At 38.0% G+C, this 20,304-nt stretch overlaps 1 protein-coding gene and 1 long non-coding RNA gene across 2 annotated transcripts; one reads left to right on the top strand and one right to left on the bottom strand.

The window, feature by feature from the left end:
• Positions 1-1,776: 1,776 nt before the first annotated feature.
• LOC132149701 (AN1-type zinc finger protein 2A-like) lies at positions 1,777-11,980 on the bottom strand. The gene is made up of 10 exons (XM_059559114.1): positions 11,724-11,980; positions 11,081-11,166; positions 9,076-9,170; positions 8,848-8,979; positions 8,609-8,760; positions 8,404-8,526; positions 3,293-3,377; positions 3,118-3,194; positions 2,761-2,845; positions 1,777-2,136 (listed from the first exon to the last, which is right to left on the bottom strand). The coding sequence occupies exons 2-10, from the start codon at positions 11,133-11,135 to the stop codon at positions 2,098-2,100; spliced, it is 843 nt and encodes a 280-aa protein (XP_059415097.1). The 5' UTR covers positions 11,136-11,166; positions 11,724-11,980; the 3' UTR covers positions 1,777-2,097.
• LOC132149710 (uncharacterized) lies at positions 11,153-13,536 on the top strand. Its single transcript, XR_009435053.1, has 3 exons — positions 11,153-11,374; positions 11,860-11,963; positions 12,978-13,536. It is a non-coding gene; the product is annotated as an uncharacterized LOC132149710 (long non-coding RNA).
• Positions 13,537-20,304: the final 6,768 nt, after the last annotated feature.

Genomic DNA, 20,304 nt, shown 5'->3' with positions numbered 1-20,304 from the left:
AGACAGGAACTTTGAACCTTTTGATAGTTTGTGAAAATATGCCTTGCACAAAATGTTGCACAGCTTTATGTTTTCATGTTGTGTCTATCTATTATAATTCATGTTCAAGTTGTGGATGGAGATGATATTATGCCACTAATTTGGGTCCTTCAAATCAGCATATTTAATTCTGAATTCCCTGCAGCAACACTAGACTAGTATGTAGTTTTTCGGGGAATTAGGGGACTAAAGGCTATTTCTGTGAAAGGTTACTTCTGTAAAATCCCCTTTGGCTCTATTTGTAAGTAAATAATTAAGACAGTCAATAAAGCAATGCAATTAGATTTCTGTCTTAAGATTCTTTAGAGAATCACATAAAAAAAAACAAAAAACACTTGTTTGTTGTGCACCAAGTTTGCACTTCAAAAAGAACCAAAACAAGTGTTGGTCCCCATTGACTTTCTAAAGTAGGGAAAGAAACACTATGTGCTATATAAGTCAATGGGCACAATCAATGATTCATTACCACCATTCTTCAAAATATCTTCTATGTTCAACATAAGAAAGAAACTCATACAGGTTTAGAACGACATGAGGGTAAATAATTTTGGGGGAACTGTTCCTTGTAATTCTAAAAAAAAAACAAAAAAAAAAACCTTCTTCTGTTTCGTAGTGGATTCATCTCTTTGTGGTCATTTCCAAAATATGAAATTCCATTAGCGTTCCTTCAGTATTTTGCAATGTGAGTACAGCAGACGAGATAAAACCATAATACGATTTAGTTTGAAAAAGCTTGTAAATATTGACAGATGCTTACAGTGTCACAGCTGTGCTCGACTGCAGACTGTGTCTGCTGCAGTTAGGGCACAATTGTGTTTTTGCCTCATGGACTCTGTGATGGGAATCTGTTCAGACAGACGTGAAAAGCACCAAGCGAACTTCTGTCACAATGAGGAATGACGCGCAAATTTGAACAAGCCTGAATTCATGTTGCGCCCAGAGAAAAACAACACCTTTAACTCAAACCCACCTGCGTCTGTGATCTCCACAACATCACCTGTCTCAACGCAGTCCCCAAACTACCTGTTTCACTCCTGTAAACATGTGGTGGCATGCAGTTTCCTGTCTTTACCAGAAATATAGACATGTCCTTAATGATGCTCAAAAACCAATTCACCAAAAAAATAAAAAAATAAATAAAAAAACCCGATTGGAATATGAATTAGTGTCATTATCTGTAATTGTCTCTGTGTAAGTGAGGTCTGGTGTAATTTTTTAAATGACCCTGAACGAAGAGGCACTGAGCTCTGACGTCTATAGCACTTAGTTTTTCGGTGTTAATGTATCTGTTACATCACTGTGTGAACGCTTTAGCTTCATAATGGACATGATTTCCTAGATTCTAGATTTTAAGAAAGAAGCTTAGTCTAGTGTGTAATGTTTGGAGAGCACAATAACAATCAGGAAAACCACTGATGCAGTGTTGCCAATCCAGTCTCTAAAAAACAAAAATGCATATTAATGCCGATTAATCTCTCAGCGTTTCATATTGTGACTCATGGCACAGATGTCAGATTGACAGTATCTTTATTGGAAACATTAATCATTTACTAGGTCTGGTTCTAATGACTGATCTGCTGGGTAAATGTTTTTTTAATGATATTAATGAAATAGAGAGTGCAAAAAAATATCCCTTCACTTATGTATAACATTCACTTCTGAAATATCATCAATGATGAAGACTAAAGTGTGTGCTGTTGAGAGCTCTGGTTAGAGGTGTGATCAATGAGGCAGGAGTGAAGTAAACACTTTAAAATAATTTATTTCAAAAGTCATCTACATTGACTGCCAGCTTAACATGATAGCTATATAAAATATTTACATGAAGCACCACTCGTCAAAACGGCACAATTTGCCCATCTAAGAAGAAGCACACTACAGAGTGAAGCAAAACAGAAAGACAGCGACAACATGACAGCCATCAGATGTGTTGATTTGGGAAGTAGAAGCTCCATATGCTGGACTCAGAAATCCACTAGACATGTGCAGCTCACTGGTACATTATTGGAGCTTGTGTGCAGATTGAGGCAGTTTGCAGTTGGTCAGTGTCACTTCACATTAAGACAGACAGCAGCTGGTTTCTTTGAAAACTCCTCCCTGTGGATTGAGAGGACAATTAGAGATCAAGTATTTAATCATGGTTCACAGACATACTGACAAAACCTGACTGATGGGGATACGACCATCATGAAGTCTACGACTAATAACAACTCAACAACTACATGAGGGACTGAAGTCTGCGTGGTTAGCTCTGGCAATATGGTAACTCATTTGAATGTTTTAATGCAACTCAGTGTTGGTTATTACATAAATGTTTTTGTCCAAACTAAAACTTTTGTTTTGGTATAAAATTAATCTTGTTGCATCACTATAAACAAGATTACAACTGTATAAATATCATGCAAAGTGTTTCTTCAAATTCACATTTTAAATAGAACATCAGCAAAATAATAACAAACATGTTTTTCTTTTAGAGTTTCTTCTTTATTTAACAGTCTCTCTATAAATACTGCAATGTTATTGCATTCCCAGATGTTAGCAATCACCCAACAATGTGTCATATGTCCATATTTAATGATATTTACTTAAAATAAAATACAGACCACTGTATACTGTCCGGCACCCACAACGTTTAGACATAATCAGATGCCACTAGGGCTATGTACCTAGATGAGGTCCTGTTAGCATAGTATGCATCTGACTGCTAAGGTTTCTGGCTACCTGCTGTCTCTGCTGCTGTCGCCTGTATTCCTCTTCACTAGCAGCCAGAGCCTGAGCTAAGGCCAGATCCTCCTGCTCCTGAGGGCTGAAGTGCACACAGTTTATTAGATTTCAATACTACAATACAGAAATCTGTTAAAAAGTAATATTTTGTTGAACATTTATTCCAAAAATATTCAAAGGTATTTGCATCTAGCCACAATGCCATGATCCTGCAGATATTCCAGAACCATTGAAAGAACCACAAGTCATGTCTTCTATTTTCCTTTTTTTTTAATGGAAGACTTTCAATCCTAAATGTAAAAATAGCTTTAAAATCTAATGGTTTATTATTAGGGCAGAAGAGGTCAGGAATACCTGAGGGTAGGCTGGCTTGCCCGATCAGATTCAGCCAGTGACATTTCTAATGCTCTCTGGAGGGCCTGTTCCTCTGTCTGTGAAATAAAACACAAGTCATGGTTTAAATATCTAGTCCTGAGTAGATTCAAAATACACGGTCTACCTTTAAACCATCTCAAAATGAACAACGCACCAGCCCGGCTTGAAACGACGCTGATGGGGGAATTACATTCTGCGCTGTTGGAGACACCATCGGAGAAGTATTTATCCTTTGTGCACTGAGGAGCAACAGAGAGTAAAAAGTACCTGAGAAAACACTCGAATATATATATATACAGTCGTGGCCAAAAGTTTTGAGGATTACATAAATATTAGTTTTCAAAAAGTTTGCTGCTAAACTGCTTTTAGATCTTTGTTTCAGTTGTTTCTGTGATGTACTGAAATATAATTATGAGCACTTCATACATTTCAAAGGCTACATTACATGACATTTATGCAAAGAGTCAGTATTTGCGGTGTTGGCCCTTCTTTTTCAGGACCTCTGCAATTCGACTGGGCATGCTCTCAATCAACTTCTGGGCCAAATCCTGACTGATAGCAACCCATTCTTTCATAATCACTTCTTGGAGTTTGTCAGAATTAGTGGGTTTTTGTTTGTCCACCCGCCTCTTGAGGATTGACCACAAGTTCTCAATGGGATTAAGATCTGGGGAGTTTCCAGGCCATGGACCCAAAATTTCAACATTCTGGTCCCCGAGCCACTTAGTTCTCACTTTTGCCTTATGGCACGGTGCTCCATCGTGCTGGAAAATGCATTGTTCTTCACCAAACGGTTGTTGGATTGTTGGAAGAAGTTGCTGTTGGAGGGTGTTTTGGTACCATTCTTTATTCATGGCTGTGTTTTTGGGCAGAATTGTGAGTGAGCCCACTCCCTCGGATGAGAAGCAACCCCACACATGAATGGTGTCAGGATGCTTTACTGTTGGCATGACACAGGACTGATGGTAGCACTCACCTTTTCTTCTCCGGACAAGCCTTTTTCCAGATGCCCCAAACAATCGGAAAGGGGCTTCATCTGAGAATATGACTTTGCCCCAGTCCTCAGCAGTCCATTCACTATACTTTCTGCAGAAGATCAATCTGTCCCTGATGTTTTTTTGGAAAGAAGTGGCTTCTTTGCTGCCCTTCTTGACACCAGGCTATCATCCAGAAGTCTTCGTCCTCACTGTGCGTGCAGATGCTGCCATTCCTGAGCAAGCTCTGCACTGGTGGCACTCCGATCCCGCAGCTGAATCCTCTTTAGGAGACGATCCTGGCGCTTGCTGGACTTTCTTGGACGCCCTGAAGCCTTATTTACAAGAATTGAACCTCTTTCCTTGAAGTTCTTGATGATCCTATAAATTGTTGATTTAGGTGCAATCTTAGTAGCCACAATATCCTTGCCTGGGAAGCCATTTTTATGCAACGCAATGATGGCTGCACGCGTTTCTTTGCAGGTCACCATGTTTAACAATGGAAGAACAATGATTTCAAGCATCACCCTCCTTTTTACATGTCAAGTCTGCCATTCTAACCCAATCAGCCTGACATAATGATCTCAAGCCTTGTGCTCGTCCACATTCTCACCTGAGTTAACAAGACGATTACTGAAATGATCTCAGCAGGTCCTTTAATGACAGCAATGAAATGCAGTGGAAAGGTTTTTTTGGGATTAAGTTTAAGTTTTCATGGCAAAGAAGGACTATGCAATTCATCTGAATTGCATTCTGGAGTATATGCAAATTGCTATTATAAAAACTTAAGCAGCAACTTTTCCAATTTCCAATATTTATGTAATTCTCAAACCTTTTGGCCACGACTGTATATATATATATATATATATATACACACACACACACATATATATATATATATATATATATATATATATATATATATATATACACATACATACATACATATACATACATACATATATATACATACATATATATATATATATACACACACACACCTAAAGGATTATTAGGAACACCTGTTCAATTTCTCATTAATGTAATTATCTAATCAACCAATCACATGGCAGTTGCTTCAATGCATTTAGGGGTGTGGTCCTGGTCAAGACAATCTCCTGAACTCCAAACTGAATGTCAGAAAAGAAAGGTGATTTAAGCAATTTTGACGGGTCGGTCTGAGTATTTCACAATCTGCTCAGTTACTGGGATTTTCACGCACAACCATTTCTAGGGTTTACAAAGAATGGTGTGAAAAGGGAAAAACATCCAGTATGTGGCAGTCCTGTGGGCGAAAATGCCTTGTTGATGCTAGAGGCCAGAGGAGAATGGGCCTACTGATTCAAGCTGATAGAAGAGCAACTTTGACTGAAATAACCACTCGTTACAACCGAGATGCAGCAAAGCATTTGTGAAGCCACAACACGCAAAACCTTGAGGCGGATGGGCTACAACAGCAGAAGACCCCACCGGGTACCACTAATTTCCACTACAAATAGGAAAAAGAGGATACAATTTGCACGAGCTCACCAAAATTGGACAGTTGAAGACTGGAAAAATATTTCCTGGTCTGATGAGTCTCGATTTCTGTTGAGACATTCAGATGGAGTCAGAATTTGGCGTAAACAGAATGAGAACATGGATCCATCATGCCTTGTTACCACTGTGTACAGGCTGGTGGTGCATTATCCTGCTGGATAATGCATGGTGGTGGTGGTGGTGTAATGGTCTGAGGGATGTTTTCTTGGCACACTTTAGGCCCCTTAGTGCCAATTGGGCATCGTTTAAATGCCACGGCCTACCTAAGCATTGTTTCTGACCATGTCCATCCCTTTATGACCACCATGTACCCATCCTCTGATGGCTACTTCCAGCAGGATAATGCACCATGTCACAAAGATCGAATCATTTCAAATTGGTTTCTTGAACATGACAATGAGTTCACTGTACTAAAATATAGGGATGTGCACGGATAGTCGAACATTCGAATATTCGTTCTGCTCTAATTATTCGATAAATAAAAATGATATTCGAATTTCGCAAAAAAAAAAAAAAAAAAAATTCACAATAAAACCTAATTTGGTCACTTTCTGTGATTCTCCACAACATATTTGAAGGTGTATGCAAGCAAAATATAATTAATGAATGATTAAGGGGCCATTCACATATCGCGCCTAATAAGGCGTGGAAAAGGCTATGCGCTCCGCTTTCTCCTTCTTTCCAAAGCGCTCGGGCAGAAGCGCTCCTGAGGCGACGCGTTCTCTCCATGAAGACGCGGAAATTTCAGCAAAGGATAAATGGATTTGCAGCACAAAAAAAATCGCTTTCAGTAGCTCTGCTACTAAATTTATTTCAAAATGGCAATCCATATACCGCTATGATCAGCTGTTCCTTCATCTTGGCTGAGCTTTCAACGTTGTTACAGGAAAGGATGAAGCTGAATGTTTAGTTCTTGTCACATGACGTGCGGTGCGCTTGCGGCATTCTGAAAGTTGAGATATTTTAACCTCGATGCTGTTCGGACGCGCCTGGAAAAAACGGGACCGCGTCGCTTCCATTATGAGCGCGCATACCGCGCGCCTACATTGGAAATAACGAACTTGAGCATGCAAAAGACGCGATATGTGAACGCCCCCTAAAAGAACTGCGGTCTTCTACAGCACTTCAAATATGCCGTGGAGAATCACAGAAAGTGATCCAAGAACATTGTTGCAGCATATCTCAAGCAACGAATAAACACTGCTAACTTGGAGAATGCAGTGAAAACTCCTCTTCTCGCGTCTGCCCTAGACCCTCGGCACAAACATCTCAGGTTTCTCGATGAAAACATGAGAGCAGTAAAAAAAAAAAGAGAACATTTTCCTTGATGCGAGTGGTGCGGATGCAGTCGCCACGATGAAGAAGATGCAATGCCCACTCGTCGGAAAAGGCTGAGCCAGTTCTCCAGCGATGATTACAGAGAGTCCAGCCGAGACGAGTGGGAACAGTTCTTACTGGAGCCATGTATTCCACCAGATAAGGATCCCATTCAGTGGTGAAACGAAAACACGAAGCGCTTCACAAAACGTATTCGCTTAGCACACCGTAATTTGTGAGTCCCGCCAACGCCTGTGCCCTCAGAGCGCGTTCTGTACAATAGCATAATTGCTGCAGGCTGCTTTACGTTTTTTCTTTGTTCACTTTTTTTTTTTTTTGCTTTTAATCTGTACTTTTGTTTGTTTGCACGCATTGTTAAAGGTTTTCAGCTACAAAACACGATGTGTAATGTTCAAGCTTATTGTAAGCTTGTTCAAAATGACGAAAACAAATGTTTCTGAAAAATAATGTCTGACTCATTAAACTTAATTTAAATAAACGAATATTCGAATATTCGTTTTTTGTGAGCTCAAATATTCGAATGTGATATTTGTGGAAAACGCCCATCCCTACTAAAATAGCTCCCACAGTCACCAGATCTCCACCCAGTAGATCATCTTTGGGATGTGGTGGAAAGGGAGCTTCATGCCCTGGATGTGCATCCCACAAATCTCCATCAACTGCAAGATGCTATCCTATCAATATGGGCCAACATTTCTAAAGTATGCTTTCAGCACCTTGTTGAATCAATGCCACATAGAATTAAGGCAGTTCTGAAGGCGAAAGGGGGTCAAACACAGTATTAGTATGGTGTTCCTAATAATCCTTTAGGTGAGTGTGTGTGTGTGTGTATGTATGTATGTGTGTATATATATATATATATATATATATATATATATATATATATATATATGTATATGTGTGTGTGTGTGTGTGTGTGTGTGTGTGTGTGTGTGTTTAGTATACACACACACACACACACACACACAGACACACTAAAATTCAAAAGTTTGGGATCAGTACGATTTTTTCAATAAAATGAACGTCTTTATTAAGACATGATGGATTAAATTAAACAAAGATAACAGTAAAGACATTTGCAATGTTACAAAAGACTTCTGTTTAAAGCAGTTTGTTTGAACTTTCTATTCAAACAGTAGCTGCACAACCTTTCAATATTAGCAATAATATATGTTGGCGCAATGATTTTTGAAGCATCATGCGTCACTGAAGAGCGTAGTAAAGATGCTGAAAATTAATCTTTGCCATCCCAGGAATAAATTACATTTTTAAATTTTACTGTATTTTTGATGTAATAAATACATCCTTGGTACAAGTACGAGAAATTAAAAATCTTACTGACTTTTGACTTCTGACTGTTAGTGTACAATCACATAACACTTCTGAGGGAACTGCTTTTTCTCAATGCTCTTACCTACTGCTCTGAGGTCTGGTGCGTCCAGTCCCTCCATTAGACACAGTCCTACAGCTCCCCCTAGCGGAGGATGCTGCAGTGTTACTGCAAGAGGACGCTTGAGCTCTCATTAAAGCAGCATGTCTGCAAAACAAACCCCACCGTTACTAGTGTGTCCTCCAGAAAACTTTACTTAGCAATATGAACACTAGACGACTGTACTAACCCTGATTTTCCGACTGGCTTGCCGTCAGTCTTACAGTCATGGTCGAGTTGATGTCTATGTTTGAGACAGTAGTTCAAGTGGCACTGGTCACATGTCACCCGGATCATTTCCTTCTGCTTACAGCCGCCCTTGGAGCATTTATTTGTAAAGATCTGCGGGGTGAGAAACAACTGAGTCGTTCGTTATTCATTTTACAGAGACATTGCTTTCTCACTCCTTCCTTTTGGTGGCTGGCCTACCTTTCTTTTCCTCTGAGCAGGGTCAGATTTACAGTCTCTGTCTATATGTTCCCCAACCTTGATGTCTGGCATTTCCCCTCTTCTAATGGGAATGGGGGTGTTGCACAACGGACATACAGGAACCTGGATATCCTGCACAAAGAAACAAACGTGTCAGCCACAACCTGTGCATTGGTTAATATATACAACAGGACAAGATTATTATTCATTAGACACAATCATACCCACCTTCTTGTAAGATGAAGTGCACTTGTGATTTGCATAAGTTATGTGGTCTTTGCAGAAAATTTCTTCACAGGCATCACATTTCATTGGAAGGAAATCTGTAGTAAAACCAATGCTGAATCACTACGAGCACAGCAGCTTTATATAAAAAAAACAGCGTAGTGACCTTAAGGTTTTTCAGTGGCTGAAGGCTGTTATAAATCATTTATTCACTAAACTTTATACACTAAATGTTGAAATCGCACAACAGAAATCAGGGTATAATTTACGCTCAGTTTTTAATCTCAGATTGAACAGACAGGCCTATTGCAAAATGAATTGACCTGGGCTGCATTTCCCAAAAGCATCAAAAGCTTAAGACTGCAGATCCATTGAAACCAATCGAGCGACGATCAACTTAGGCTTACGATGCTTTTGGGAAACGCAGCCCTGGTTGACACATTAGTCCCATGACTAGTTTGTATGGTTATATTTACACACAAAAAAAAAGGTCAGGAAACAGGAAATGCCACACTTAATGAGTTTCAATGCATTTGCCATTCATCATGTGATCAGGCGGAGGTTATGTTCAAGCATTAATAATTCACAGGATGTGCAGGGCTGAACAATAAGGATGGCTAATGGTGGAAAAAAAGTGAGAGCAACTTTGGTCAGAGGCTTAGAAGTATTATTTTAAACAGGTAGGTTGGAAATGGTAAAAAAACAAATCACAAAATTTTCAGCATCATGTCTATTGTAAGTTATCATCACATGCGGTCCTTGATTCTGATTGGTCAATCACAGCACCTGTGAATATGGCAGATGCCCAGATCTACACTGTATAACTAACCGCTCATTCAGAAAAACTTAATATACATTCTTATTTAATTATTTATTTCATCTGCAGCTGTGTAATGAGCAGGATAGTGCTCTATTATCAGCTTTATTTTGATAAAAGAACAAGCAGTTTGCCATACATTATTATTAACTTAATTTTTTTACATGTCTGTCTTGGACTTACATTATAGCTAAAATGTCAACTACTATCTCACAAGTAAAAGCTAATATATAATTGTTTTTGTAGAATAAGTTTTGGAAAAAGAAATATTAGATGACATATTTTGTCCTGGCATCTTCAAATGTACACTTACCAAAAGTTGGCTGGTAAGACTTTTATGTTTTTGATAGAAAAAAAAAAATATTAAAAAACATTTTATGCTCACTACAGCTACATCAATTTGATTAAAAAATACAGTAAAAACAGTTATATGTTAACAATTATTAAAAAATAAAATAATTTTTTAAGTTATTTTATTTTGATCAAATTACACGTTACATGTACTTATCATAATAACAACAAATGACGCATAATTACATGCAAGTAACCCTAAGCCAAACCCTAACCATATAGTAAGTACATAAAGTTACTTAATATTGCTCAGTACTTAAATGTATGATTACACTCTAATAAGGACACCTTAAAATAAAGTGTAACCTAACTTTTAAATTTGAAAACACTTTCAATATAATTTATTCCTGTGATGCAAAGCTTTCAGAATCATCACTCCAGTCTTCAGTGTCACATGATCCTTCAGAAATCACGCGAATGTCCCGATTTCTATTTCTCTGCTTAAACCAAGATAATTTTTTTCCTCTAGGATTTATTTCTCTGCTTAAACCAAGATAATTTTTTTTCTCTAAGATTCTTTTAATGTTAAATGTATAAAAAAAGAAAGAAAGAAAAGAAATAGAAATCTCTTGAAAACATTATAAATGTTTTTACTGTAACTTATGATTAACTGTATTTGTCATGCATTTCTTTCAAAATAAACTAATAGCTAAACAAATCTGAAACCCCCAAACTTTTACACAGTAGAAAAAAAACTCTTTTTAGAGGCCACTGAAAATGTTGACAGGCAAAGTTAAAATCTAAACTAAGTCTGACCAAGCCAATATAAAAACAACTTTGAGTCCTGCTATATGGGACAGTGTTGAATCATACAGTAAACACTGTACACACTGTACTTACCGAGACGTTTGCAGCTGTTCTCGGAGCAGTGCTCCCCGAGATCCGGGAACTCCATGGCACAGTGGTGAAAGAGCTCAGCTGCAGGACTGAACACAGAAATCACAGCATCATCTCTGAGCGACAGAGAGGCCTGTTGTCATATCAATCAAACACTAAACACCATGAATCCAGCTGATGAGTAAAACACGCGTCAATAGCGGAAGGCCTGTCAAGAGTTGAGGTGATCCTGTTTACCGTAAGATGACGGCGTTACGTAAGTTAACTGTTGTGATTCTGGACGCGGCTTCACTACTGGTGATGGACCACACACAGAATAATACACGAACATCTCAATAACACAGACAACTTTAACACTAATGTTAGGGAGAGCAGACGATAAAAGATTTCTAGGTTGTCCTTTAAATGCGATACAATAAACCTGACAATGCGCTAACATTGTTTAATAAAAGACCCAACCGAGAGAGGCTAACGTTAAATAAAACGGCCGTTAATGAATTAAGCCCAAATAGAGCCATTAAAAAAAACAACAACAACAACAACAAATATAGACAAACCAGGAATGACTAGTTCTCGTTTGTTTTGCGTTAAGAACGAACATTTTAACCGAGGTAGTTTAACTGACAAAACAGTAAAGTTATCTTACCAAAATTGTGCTCAAATCCTCTAATAATGTTGGTCCCACCTCGGAAGATAGATTTCTAAATCTTTTTGTTCCGAACAGGCTCAGCCGATGTGGGTTTGTGTTGGGGTTTTATATTGGTGGTCTGCTGTTTTTTTAGATGTCATCGCTGGAGGTGTGAATTTGGCGACAGGAGATCGTGTTTTCAAAATAGCAGTACTCGGGGACGAGGTTTATAAAAAGCGGAGCTTTCCGCTTTTTCACGTAAGTTTTATGCATTTTCTTTCTACTACACTTATTTCGCCCACAAACGTCTTTACGCAACACAGTGATACGTTCGTAAATTAAGAAATGGGGTAAATTAAGTCCCTGTCAACAAGTCATTACAAACAAATTGCCTCAGAAAGACCTTGCCACTCGGGGAGCAACTATGGATCAGAATGAATAAAAACACTGCAATGCTGTTGTTACATGGCAATGTTAAATGCATTATATTCACCACATTGCTTTTCATTAGTTGTAGTCTATTCTGAATAGTACAGTATGTATACAAACGGTGTGCATGTCACTGACAGAAACATGTAACGTTACCACACCACACCATGGCTATGCTAACCAGCCAAATATTTGAAATGTGCCATATGTGCTTCTGCAAAGAAAGTAGCATAGCTGTTCTGTGTCCCAACCAAATGAAGACAATTCTTATCTTTAAAATATATATAGAGGACTTGTACAAGTGAAAAGCATTTTGGCAAAATGGTGCTTCCGGTACCGCTGTTAAGAGTTTCTTATCGTTTCTAGCTTCAGACAGCCTTTGTCACGCCACGCTCTGTCTGACGTAATCACGTTATTGCTGGAGATTTCCAGAAAATACCACCAGAGGCAGTGATTCATCATTTTTTTTAAAACACATTACTAACTAAAAATAAACAGGAATCGATCATATACAAACAATCATGTTTAAGTGTAAGTACAACTACAAAACGTATCACAAATATCAAATGAATCATGTAATGTTTCTAGATTTTAATTCAGATATCATATTTTAATCATAAATGTACAGTTAACATTAGGAAATAGCAAAGCATGGATCAAACATAATCCTAATCTGTCCACAAAAATCTTGTGAAGTAATTACAATAAATGATGAATGATCAATAGGGGGCTAATCTTGCAAATGTAGATTACTGTCACAATGACAGTGTGGAAAATGAGTCTGGAACATTGTGGCTCATATGAGCAATGATGGCTGTGTTTTCGTTTTTTGACTCTTGCCAGATAATACATCGCACCAGAGGAGGACTGGGATCACCTGTCAGCATTTTGACAGCCTGGAGAAGAGGTGTTAGAAGAAGTGACTCTGACTGCTGCTTATCTGTTTGTTCTAATTCCTTCTGTAACAAAAGTGAAGGTACAGGCAAATTACCATCAGGAAAGTCAATGTGTAAAAGAGACTTTAGCTATGACAGTATTTGGTCTGGAGAACAGCTTTGGAAATCTTGAAAACAATGAGTTCTGAGTTATTTTAATGAACCATCACACATTGGAATAAGACAATGTCTGCTCCCACGTTATATTGTCCCTAATATACCTGTTTACTTACTTTGTAACTAGATGTGTACGTAGTATGCAACCACACTGTAAGTGCACATTGGTACATAGTATTTACAGCTGTAATATTTCTGTAACTACATACATGTAACAAATGTAACAACAGGACATTGGTAACAACACATTTTTTCACTTCACTAAGTACTCATGTAACAGGAATTATATAACTACCTTTTGTAACAATGATAAGTATAAGGTTAATTGGAACCATTTGATCCATTGGGTGGAGATGGGTAGATTAAGGGGTGTAAATGGGATCCAGGGAGTTGAGATGAGTAGGTTTAGGGGTGTAAATGGGATCCACGGGGTAGAGATGGGTAGGTTTAGGGGTGGAAATGGGGTCCAGGGGGTGGAGATGGGTAGGTTCAGGGTGGAAATGGGGTCCAGGGGGTGGAGATGGGTAGGTTCAGGGTGGAAATGGGGTCCAGGGGGTGGAGATGGGTAGGTTCAGGGTGGAAATGGGGTCCAGGGGGTGGAGATGGGTAGGTTCAGGGTGGAAATGGGGTCCAGGGGGGGGGGGGGGTGGGTGGGTAGGTTCAGGGTGGAAATGGGGTCCAGGGGGTGGAGATGGGTAGGTTCAGGGTGGAAATGGGATCCAGGGGGTGGAGATGGGTAGGTTCAGGGTGGAAATGGGGTCCAGGGGGTGGAGATGGGTAGGTTTAGGGTGGAAATGGGATCCAGTGGGTGGAGATGGGTAGGTTCAGGGTGGAAATGGGATCCAGTGGGTGGAGATAGGTAGGTTCAGGGTGGAAATGGGATCCAGTGGGTGGAGATGGGTAGGTTCAGGGTGGATATGGGATCCAAGGGGTGGAGATGGGTAGGTTAAGGGGTGGAGATGGGATCCTGGTAGGGCTGGGACACGACGCAAAATATGCGCATCGATTCGTCGACCTGTTTTTATTTATCTAAAAAACGTTTGCAAAACGTTTACCTTATGTGCGCTGAATATACGCGATGGCTGGATCAACATTCTGTCCAACGTTATATAACCAATCCAGGGGTTTTTCTGCATTGATCTTTTTTTTTTGGCGGATGTCAAAGCCTTATTTGATCGGTGAGTGACAGTGACAGGGCGCGTACGAGAGAGAGCCCCGGCTGCGCGCGCACTCACAGTCTTCAAACTACACGAGCGCTGTCTTGCTCTCTCGCTCTCTCTCTCTCTCTCTCTCTCTCTCTCGCTCTCTATCTTCCGCGTGCATATTAACCAAAATCATTAGACACGATAGAAAAAGGGCGGAACGCCAAAGTTTCACGTGGAGCATTCAGAGATTTTTTTTTTTCTCCATGACAGGCTGCTGGCTCCCACTGTTAAATTTGTTTTTTTGTTTTTTTTTGTAAAAGCACTCTGTATTAGCTTAAAGCCCTCAAGTTTACATTGGTTACTGTATTATTTCAATTGCTCTAAAGTATTTTGGGTGAACTTTTTTATTGAATGCTAGACATCAAGTTGTTGTTATTTTCATCTGAAAGAAGAACTTTTTTTCAGTAAGCTAGGCCCTATGTGTTCAGTAAGCTTGTTTCAGTAAGCTATGTGTTTTCAAGGCTTCAAGGTTTTATTGAATGCTATCTCTATACAAGTGCAAAGTAATGCATTCTTAGTCAGTCTTCTATTTTGTAATTTTAAGAGCAATAAACATATATTTCAATGTTAAGGAATTCATGTTTTTTTTTTATTCAGATATGTAAATCAACATGTATAAATTGTTAGTACTCAATTAATGGGGAGATAATCGAAATCGAATCGGTCTGAAAAAATTAATCGTTAGATTAATCGATGCATCGGAAAAAATAATCGCTAGATTAATCGTTTAAAAAAATAATCGTTTATCCCAGCCCTAGATCCTGGGTGTGGAGATGGGTAGGATTAGGGATATGTAAAGTGGGAGGAGTTGGATCTTGAGTTGAGGCTGGTGCAGCACTGTAATATCAGTGTTCTTACATGCAACTCCTCAGCAACTGTCTACTTCATATAAAATATGAACTGGATACAGTTTATGTGTAAAGCCTAACTTACTGCTCGCTACTCAGAGTAATGATAAATATAATATAAAGTGTAACACTTTCTTTACTAAAAAGTGCTGTTAGTCCTGTTACACATTTGTACTTTCATTACCAAAAAGTGTGGTTACCAATGTCCTGTTACACATTTGTACTTACACATACCATTCAGTGGGTTGTTACATATGTGAAGTTACACAAATATTACAACTGTAGATACTATTTACAATTGTGTACTTACACTGTGGTTACATACTATGTACACATCTAGTTACTATGTAAGTACACACGTATTAGGGACACATTATAAAGTGGGACCCAATATCCTGTGCAATTTATTGCGCTTTGCCTCTATAGTTCCACCACAAGATGGCAGTAATGTTGTATCCTTTTCTATTTGAGTGACCCTAGAAATGTAATACATCTAATACTTACATTTTGCATTACAAATGTGCCAGTCTGTATATACATAATATGGTTTCAGTGTTACTATCAATTTATGCTATAGAAAAGCCAGCGGTAAAATTGTAAAACTCAGTATCATAGCGTTTGTGTTCTTTTAAATACATTATATTTGTATTTATGAAAAGAGATCGTTCAATTAGATAAGGGCATGTTGTATGATCTGATATGCAAGATTTTTCATTTTGATCTATGTTTGCATCTATAACCCTGAGGCTGATGATACACAGGGCACCTTTTTTAGAAGTGTTGCTTAGACACTTACCCATAGAGAATGAGCAACAAACATCTGGAGTTTTCGTTGGCCCTGTGTCTCACTGTCTGGTTGCCCGTTGACGACAGTATTGCAGCAACATTGCTCAAATATTTTCCCTGTATGTTATCAGCTTGAGAGCATCTGCATCAAAACAAAGTTTTACCACATTTGTTTGCTATCATGCACTAAAAAGCTTGTTTGTTTTTGATAACTTATCCCATAAATGCTATGAAAGATGATTTTGCTTTTAGTGTTAATATAATAGCCTAATTAATCTAATCTAATCCAATAGATTGATTATTCCAATCTAATAGTTAAGTGATTGATGTAATTATATTTTGTATTACACTATATAATTAGTGTAATATAATATAATAATTCGTGTAATAATGGAAAAATTTGATCATTATGTTAACACTAAAAAAATAAAATGTTATAAAGGTTTCTTGGGGAAACAAAAATATTTCTTCAATGGCCAAACCAGGGCCCATGGGCAGGAGTTGGCTCATAATTACATGTCATATTAATTTAATTTTTTTTTTTTGTTTTTTTTTATTAATTTTTGTATCAAAATAAGTACATTTTATTAAAAACTTAATTAAAATAAGATGTTATTTACTTTATAATTTTTGTATTTTTGTGTTTTTTACATTTTAATAAGCAATAATATTGTTGGATATGATGCAACATTAACTTTGGCTTCCGCCTCTCAATCGAGTTTGATTTTTGGTCTTTCATATTACAAATTTCAGGCACCTCTGTTCTATTGCATCAGTAAAAATATCCTCTTATTTCCACAAGTGTTGTCTCTTATGGAAGACGGGCAATAACCTAGACTTACACACTGACACACCATGCTATTTTTATCCATCTTCACCCAAAAACTGTAAATTCTCTCATCGTTTACTCACCATCATGATCCAAATCCATCTGCACTTTATTCTTCTGTTGAACACGAAAGAAGATGATTTGAAGAATGTCTCACTGTTTGTTTTGTTTTCATCTCATTGAAGTCCAATATTCTTCAAAACGTAAGGGTGACTAAATAATAACAGAACTTTAAAAGCATCTATACAAAAAATGAACGTGAATGATGAATGAACTCAGGAAGATTAACAGGCTGTGAAAACACATGGATTCCGAAACCCTCAATAATCTCTAACAGGTTTATTAGTGTATTGATCACTCAAGCAGCGATCCAGTTTAAAGAGCTGAACTTCCTATATTTGCAGAGTAGGTTTACACAACACGCACAAACGCATTTAAATAATTCAAAACAAAGGCCAAGCAGTCGTCGCCTCTTATTATGCAACAGTCATGCTCCTGGAGGCCCGTGTAAAAGATCACTTCTGAGCTCATCTCAGATTCTTCCCCGGTACAAGAGCACCTGGCTCATAAGCTGCTAATTTTGCTGCCAGATGGCACCTCTCAGAGAACACCTGCTTCATCATCGGGATTCCTTTACGTAGCCGAAACTATGTCTGCTTGAATAGTAAAATGACTGTAATAATTTCATATCCGCTTATTATCCCGTCTTCACGAGAGCAAGCGTTTATGCCTACAAATGTGCGATGGCTCTCTGCCAAAATGTCTCCCTGGGTCACCCTCCGTTTCTCTGTGCGGTGACAGTGTCTGTCAAATAGCATCATAACGCTTTTGTTTAGGGGCCGCTCATCACCGTTCCTCACTCACCCTGTCAGCGGTGTCAAAGATTTCCCAGGTGTCCAGTACTTGCAAAGTATTTCACTTTTTTCATAGGTGTGTTTGACATACCGTGGCGCGTACGCACATTCACACCTTCTAAACTGCGGGGCTTTCCTGCTGAAATGTGACTACACTTTTTAAGCACTCAGCACTGAAAATCCTCATAGGCTCACAGGTGTGAAATTTCTTTTTGGTGGTCCTTGTTATCCTGACTGTAAAGTTGTACTGACAGCAAGCAATTCCATGTTTTTTTAATTCTTTATGCCTACTTGCATTATACTGAATTCACACTGCCATGATAAAGTGACTTGGTTTTAAAATATTCAGGATAAAAAAAAAGTTAAAGTTTATTTTTAAACTTCGTTTGCACTGAAGTGCATTCAGTGACCCAGCGATGACCGCCTCCTTGAGTCCAGCTATAAACAAATAAGTCTTTCTTTGTTTTGTCCTTACATTCAGTTAAGCGCATCCAGAAATATAAGCTAGGCAGTGACTCTAAATTGGATAGTAATTACTGCCACGACAAATTGGAGGGAAGCAATCCAAGCTATTTTCTATTATGAGATAGTATTATTCTTGGTTAATAATCCCTTTATGCATGATTGAATTTTGATAGGCTGTCTGAATGATAATTGCGCGTAATAAACCATTGCATCTGAAGGCTTGTTAAGCTTTTGTGATTGGACATAACAGTAATTCGTATTAAGAATTGCAAAGCAGGTCTGGATGTGTAAATATTACCGTTTGTCTAAATGTGAGAAAAAGTACAACACATGTTCAGCACTTTCTTTTAAAAAGAAAGGTCTGGATTCTCTTAAAAATAAAGGCCGCGTGTGAGAGCCAAAAGAGTTTTAAAACCATATGTCACAAGAGAATGTTTTCCTTCAATCCTACAGTTCTTTGTCGTGTTATTTTAAGAAATAAATACTTTTAAGAGAGAATTCATGAGTTCCCAAATTTATATTTTTCCAAAAAACTAAGGCAAAAAAGTGTTCTTGATAAGAAGAAGGTTTTTAGTGAACCGTGATATAAAATCTTTATTTTTAAGAACGTTTATATGTCTGAAAACATTATTATGATTATATTATCAGAAATATATTCTTCAGAGTCCCATTTTTTAAAATTAGATTTTTTAGCCCTATATAGATGCCAGCTTTGTATGAGGTATATTGGAAATAATGCGTTTTTTCCTATGCCAAATGGATGTAGTGTAGTAAATACAGTAGCCTAATAATGATAATAGTCATAATGACAATATATTTACAACATATTAAAATACTGTATTTCTTATAAAATCATATAATGATGTATTATTATTATTTATTAAATGTACAATAAGTCAAATTTAGATCAATTAAAAGAAAACAAGTTTATTATAATTACAATATATTAGGCTACTCATATTACTATATATATATATATATATATATATATATATATATATAAGACAAAAATATTTTGCTGGGTCTTAGAAGATTTAAAACATTTCAGCATAGTTTGTATTAAATTTTGTCATGTTCACATGGCTGCCAAGTCGGCTGCTTTGACCAGAGTGACAGCGCGACTTGTTATTGCCTTTTGTTTGAGCAGACTTCCTCAATGAGTTAATGGACCGGAAGAGGAGGCGGATCGGGGCTAGAGTAAAGTTGGAGGGAGGGTGAATGTAAAAGAGGCGTCAATAAACGTGTCAGGGACAATGAACTAAAATACAGCTCGAATAAAGAGACGACAGAAGTGAACAGATGGGGTGAGGTTTGGAGGAAACGCAATGTCAGGACCATTTAGGATGTGCATAGAAGATCATCCTGGCATGAACAAAACGAAATAGGCCTAAACTTGAATGTAAAGGCCTACAGTTGTAATTTCTGAAATGTATATTGGTGCCAAAGCGTATCTATGACTAAAGTAAAATAGAATAGTTTCAGTATGGTAAACCCCGTTGTTTTGTTTAGTCAAAAAGACTAAAACACAGCGGTGTGAATGCTACATATAGGAAGCGGGCCGCCGCGTGATGGCGCTCATGTATTCGATTTCTTCCTAAATTGGCTTTGAAGAGTGTTAATTAAAAAGACAAGTTCATTAATGAGCAATAGAACTTTTATCAATTAAGCACGTCGACGCACGCTTAAAGTGACTCGCGAACGAGTCGCTGACGTTGATTAAACTTAGTAGTGTAAAATTTAGGAAGCCTGATAAACGGGTGAGGATAATGCACCTTTCATGGATGGCGCAGTGGGGACTGGTTTTTGGAAATGAAATATGTCCTTTTCGCTTCATAGAAAGAGAACAGCACGCACAATTCATTAAGAAGATAGCTTGTTAATTAGCGCTAAGTTAACCTGATTTCTCTTAATTAAAACATCTTTCCTCGTTTACGATGTGGATATATGCAGATCTCCTGGGCTTTGAATTCTCTACAGCAGCAGATGGCCAGGCTGTGGATAATAGTTAACGCTCTCCGTGCCTCAGATCCCTACAACGTGAGCTACCGACCTGCCAGGAGATTAACGGACAGTCACTTCTTAACAAAAGAAACGTTTAACCATTTCTGGCCCATATTGGAGAGGTGTATGA

This window comes from Carassius carassius, chromosome 1 (genome assembly GCF_963082965.1).
Source record: "Carassius carassius chromosome 1, fCarCar2.1, whole genome shotgun sequence".
Lineage (NCBI taxonomy): Eukaryota > Metazoa > Chordata > Actinopteri > Cypriniformes > Cyprinidae > Carassius > Carassius carassius.
This window is presented reverse-complemented; position numbering and strand designations above follow the sequence as displayed.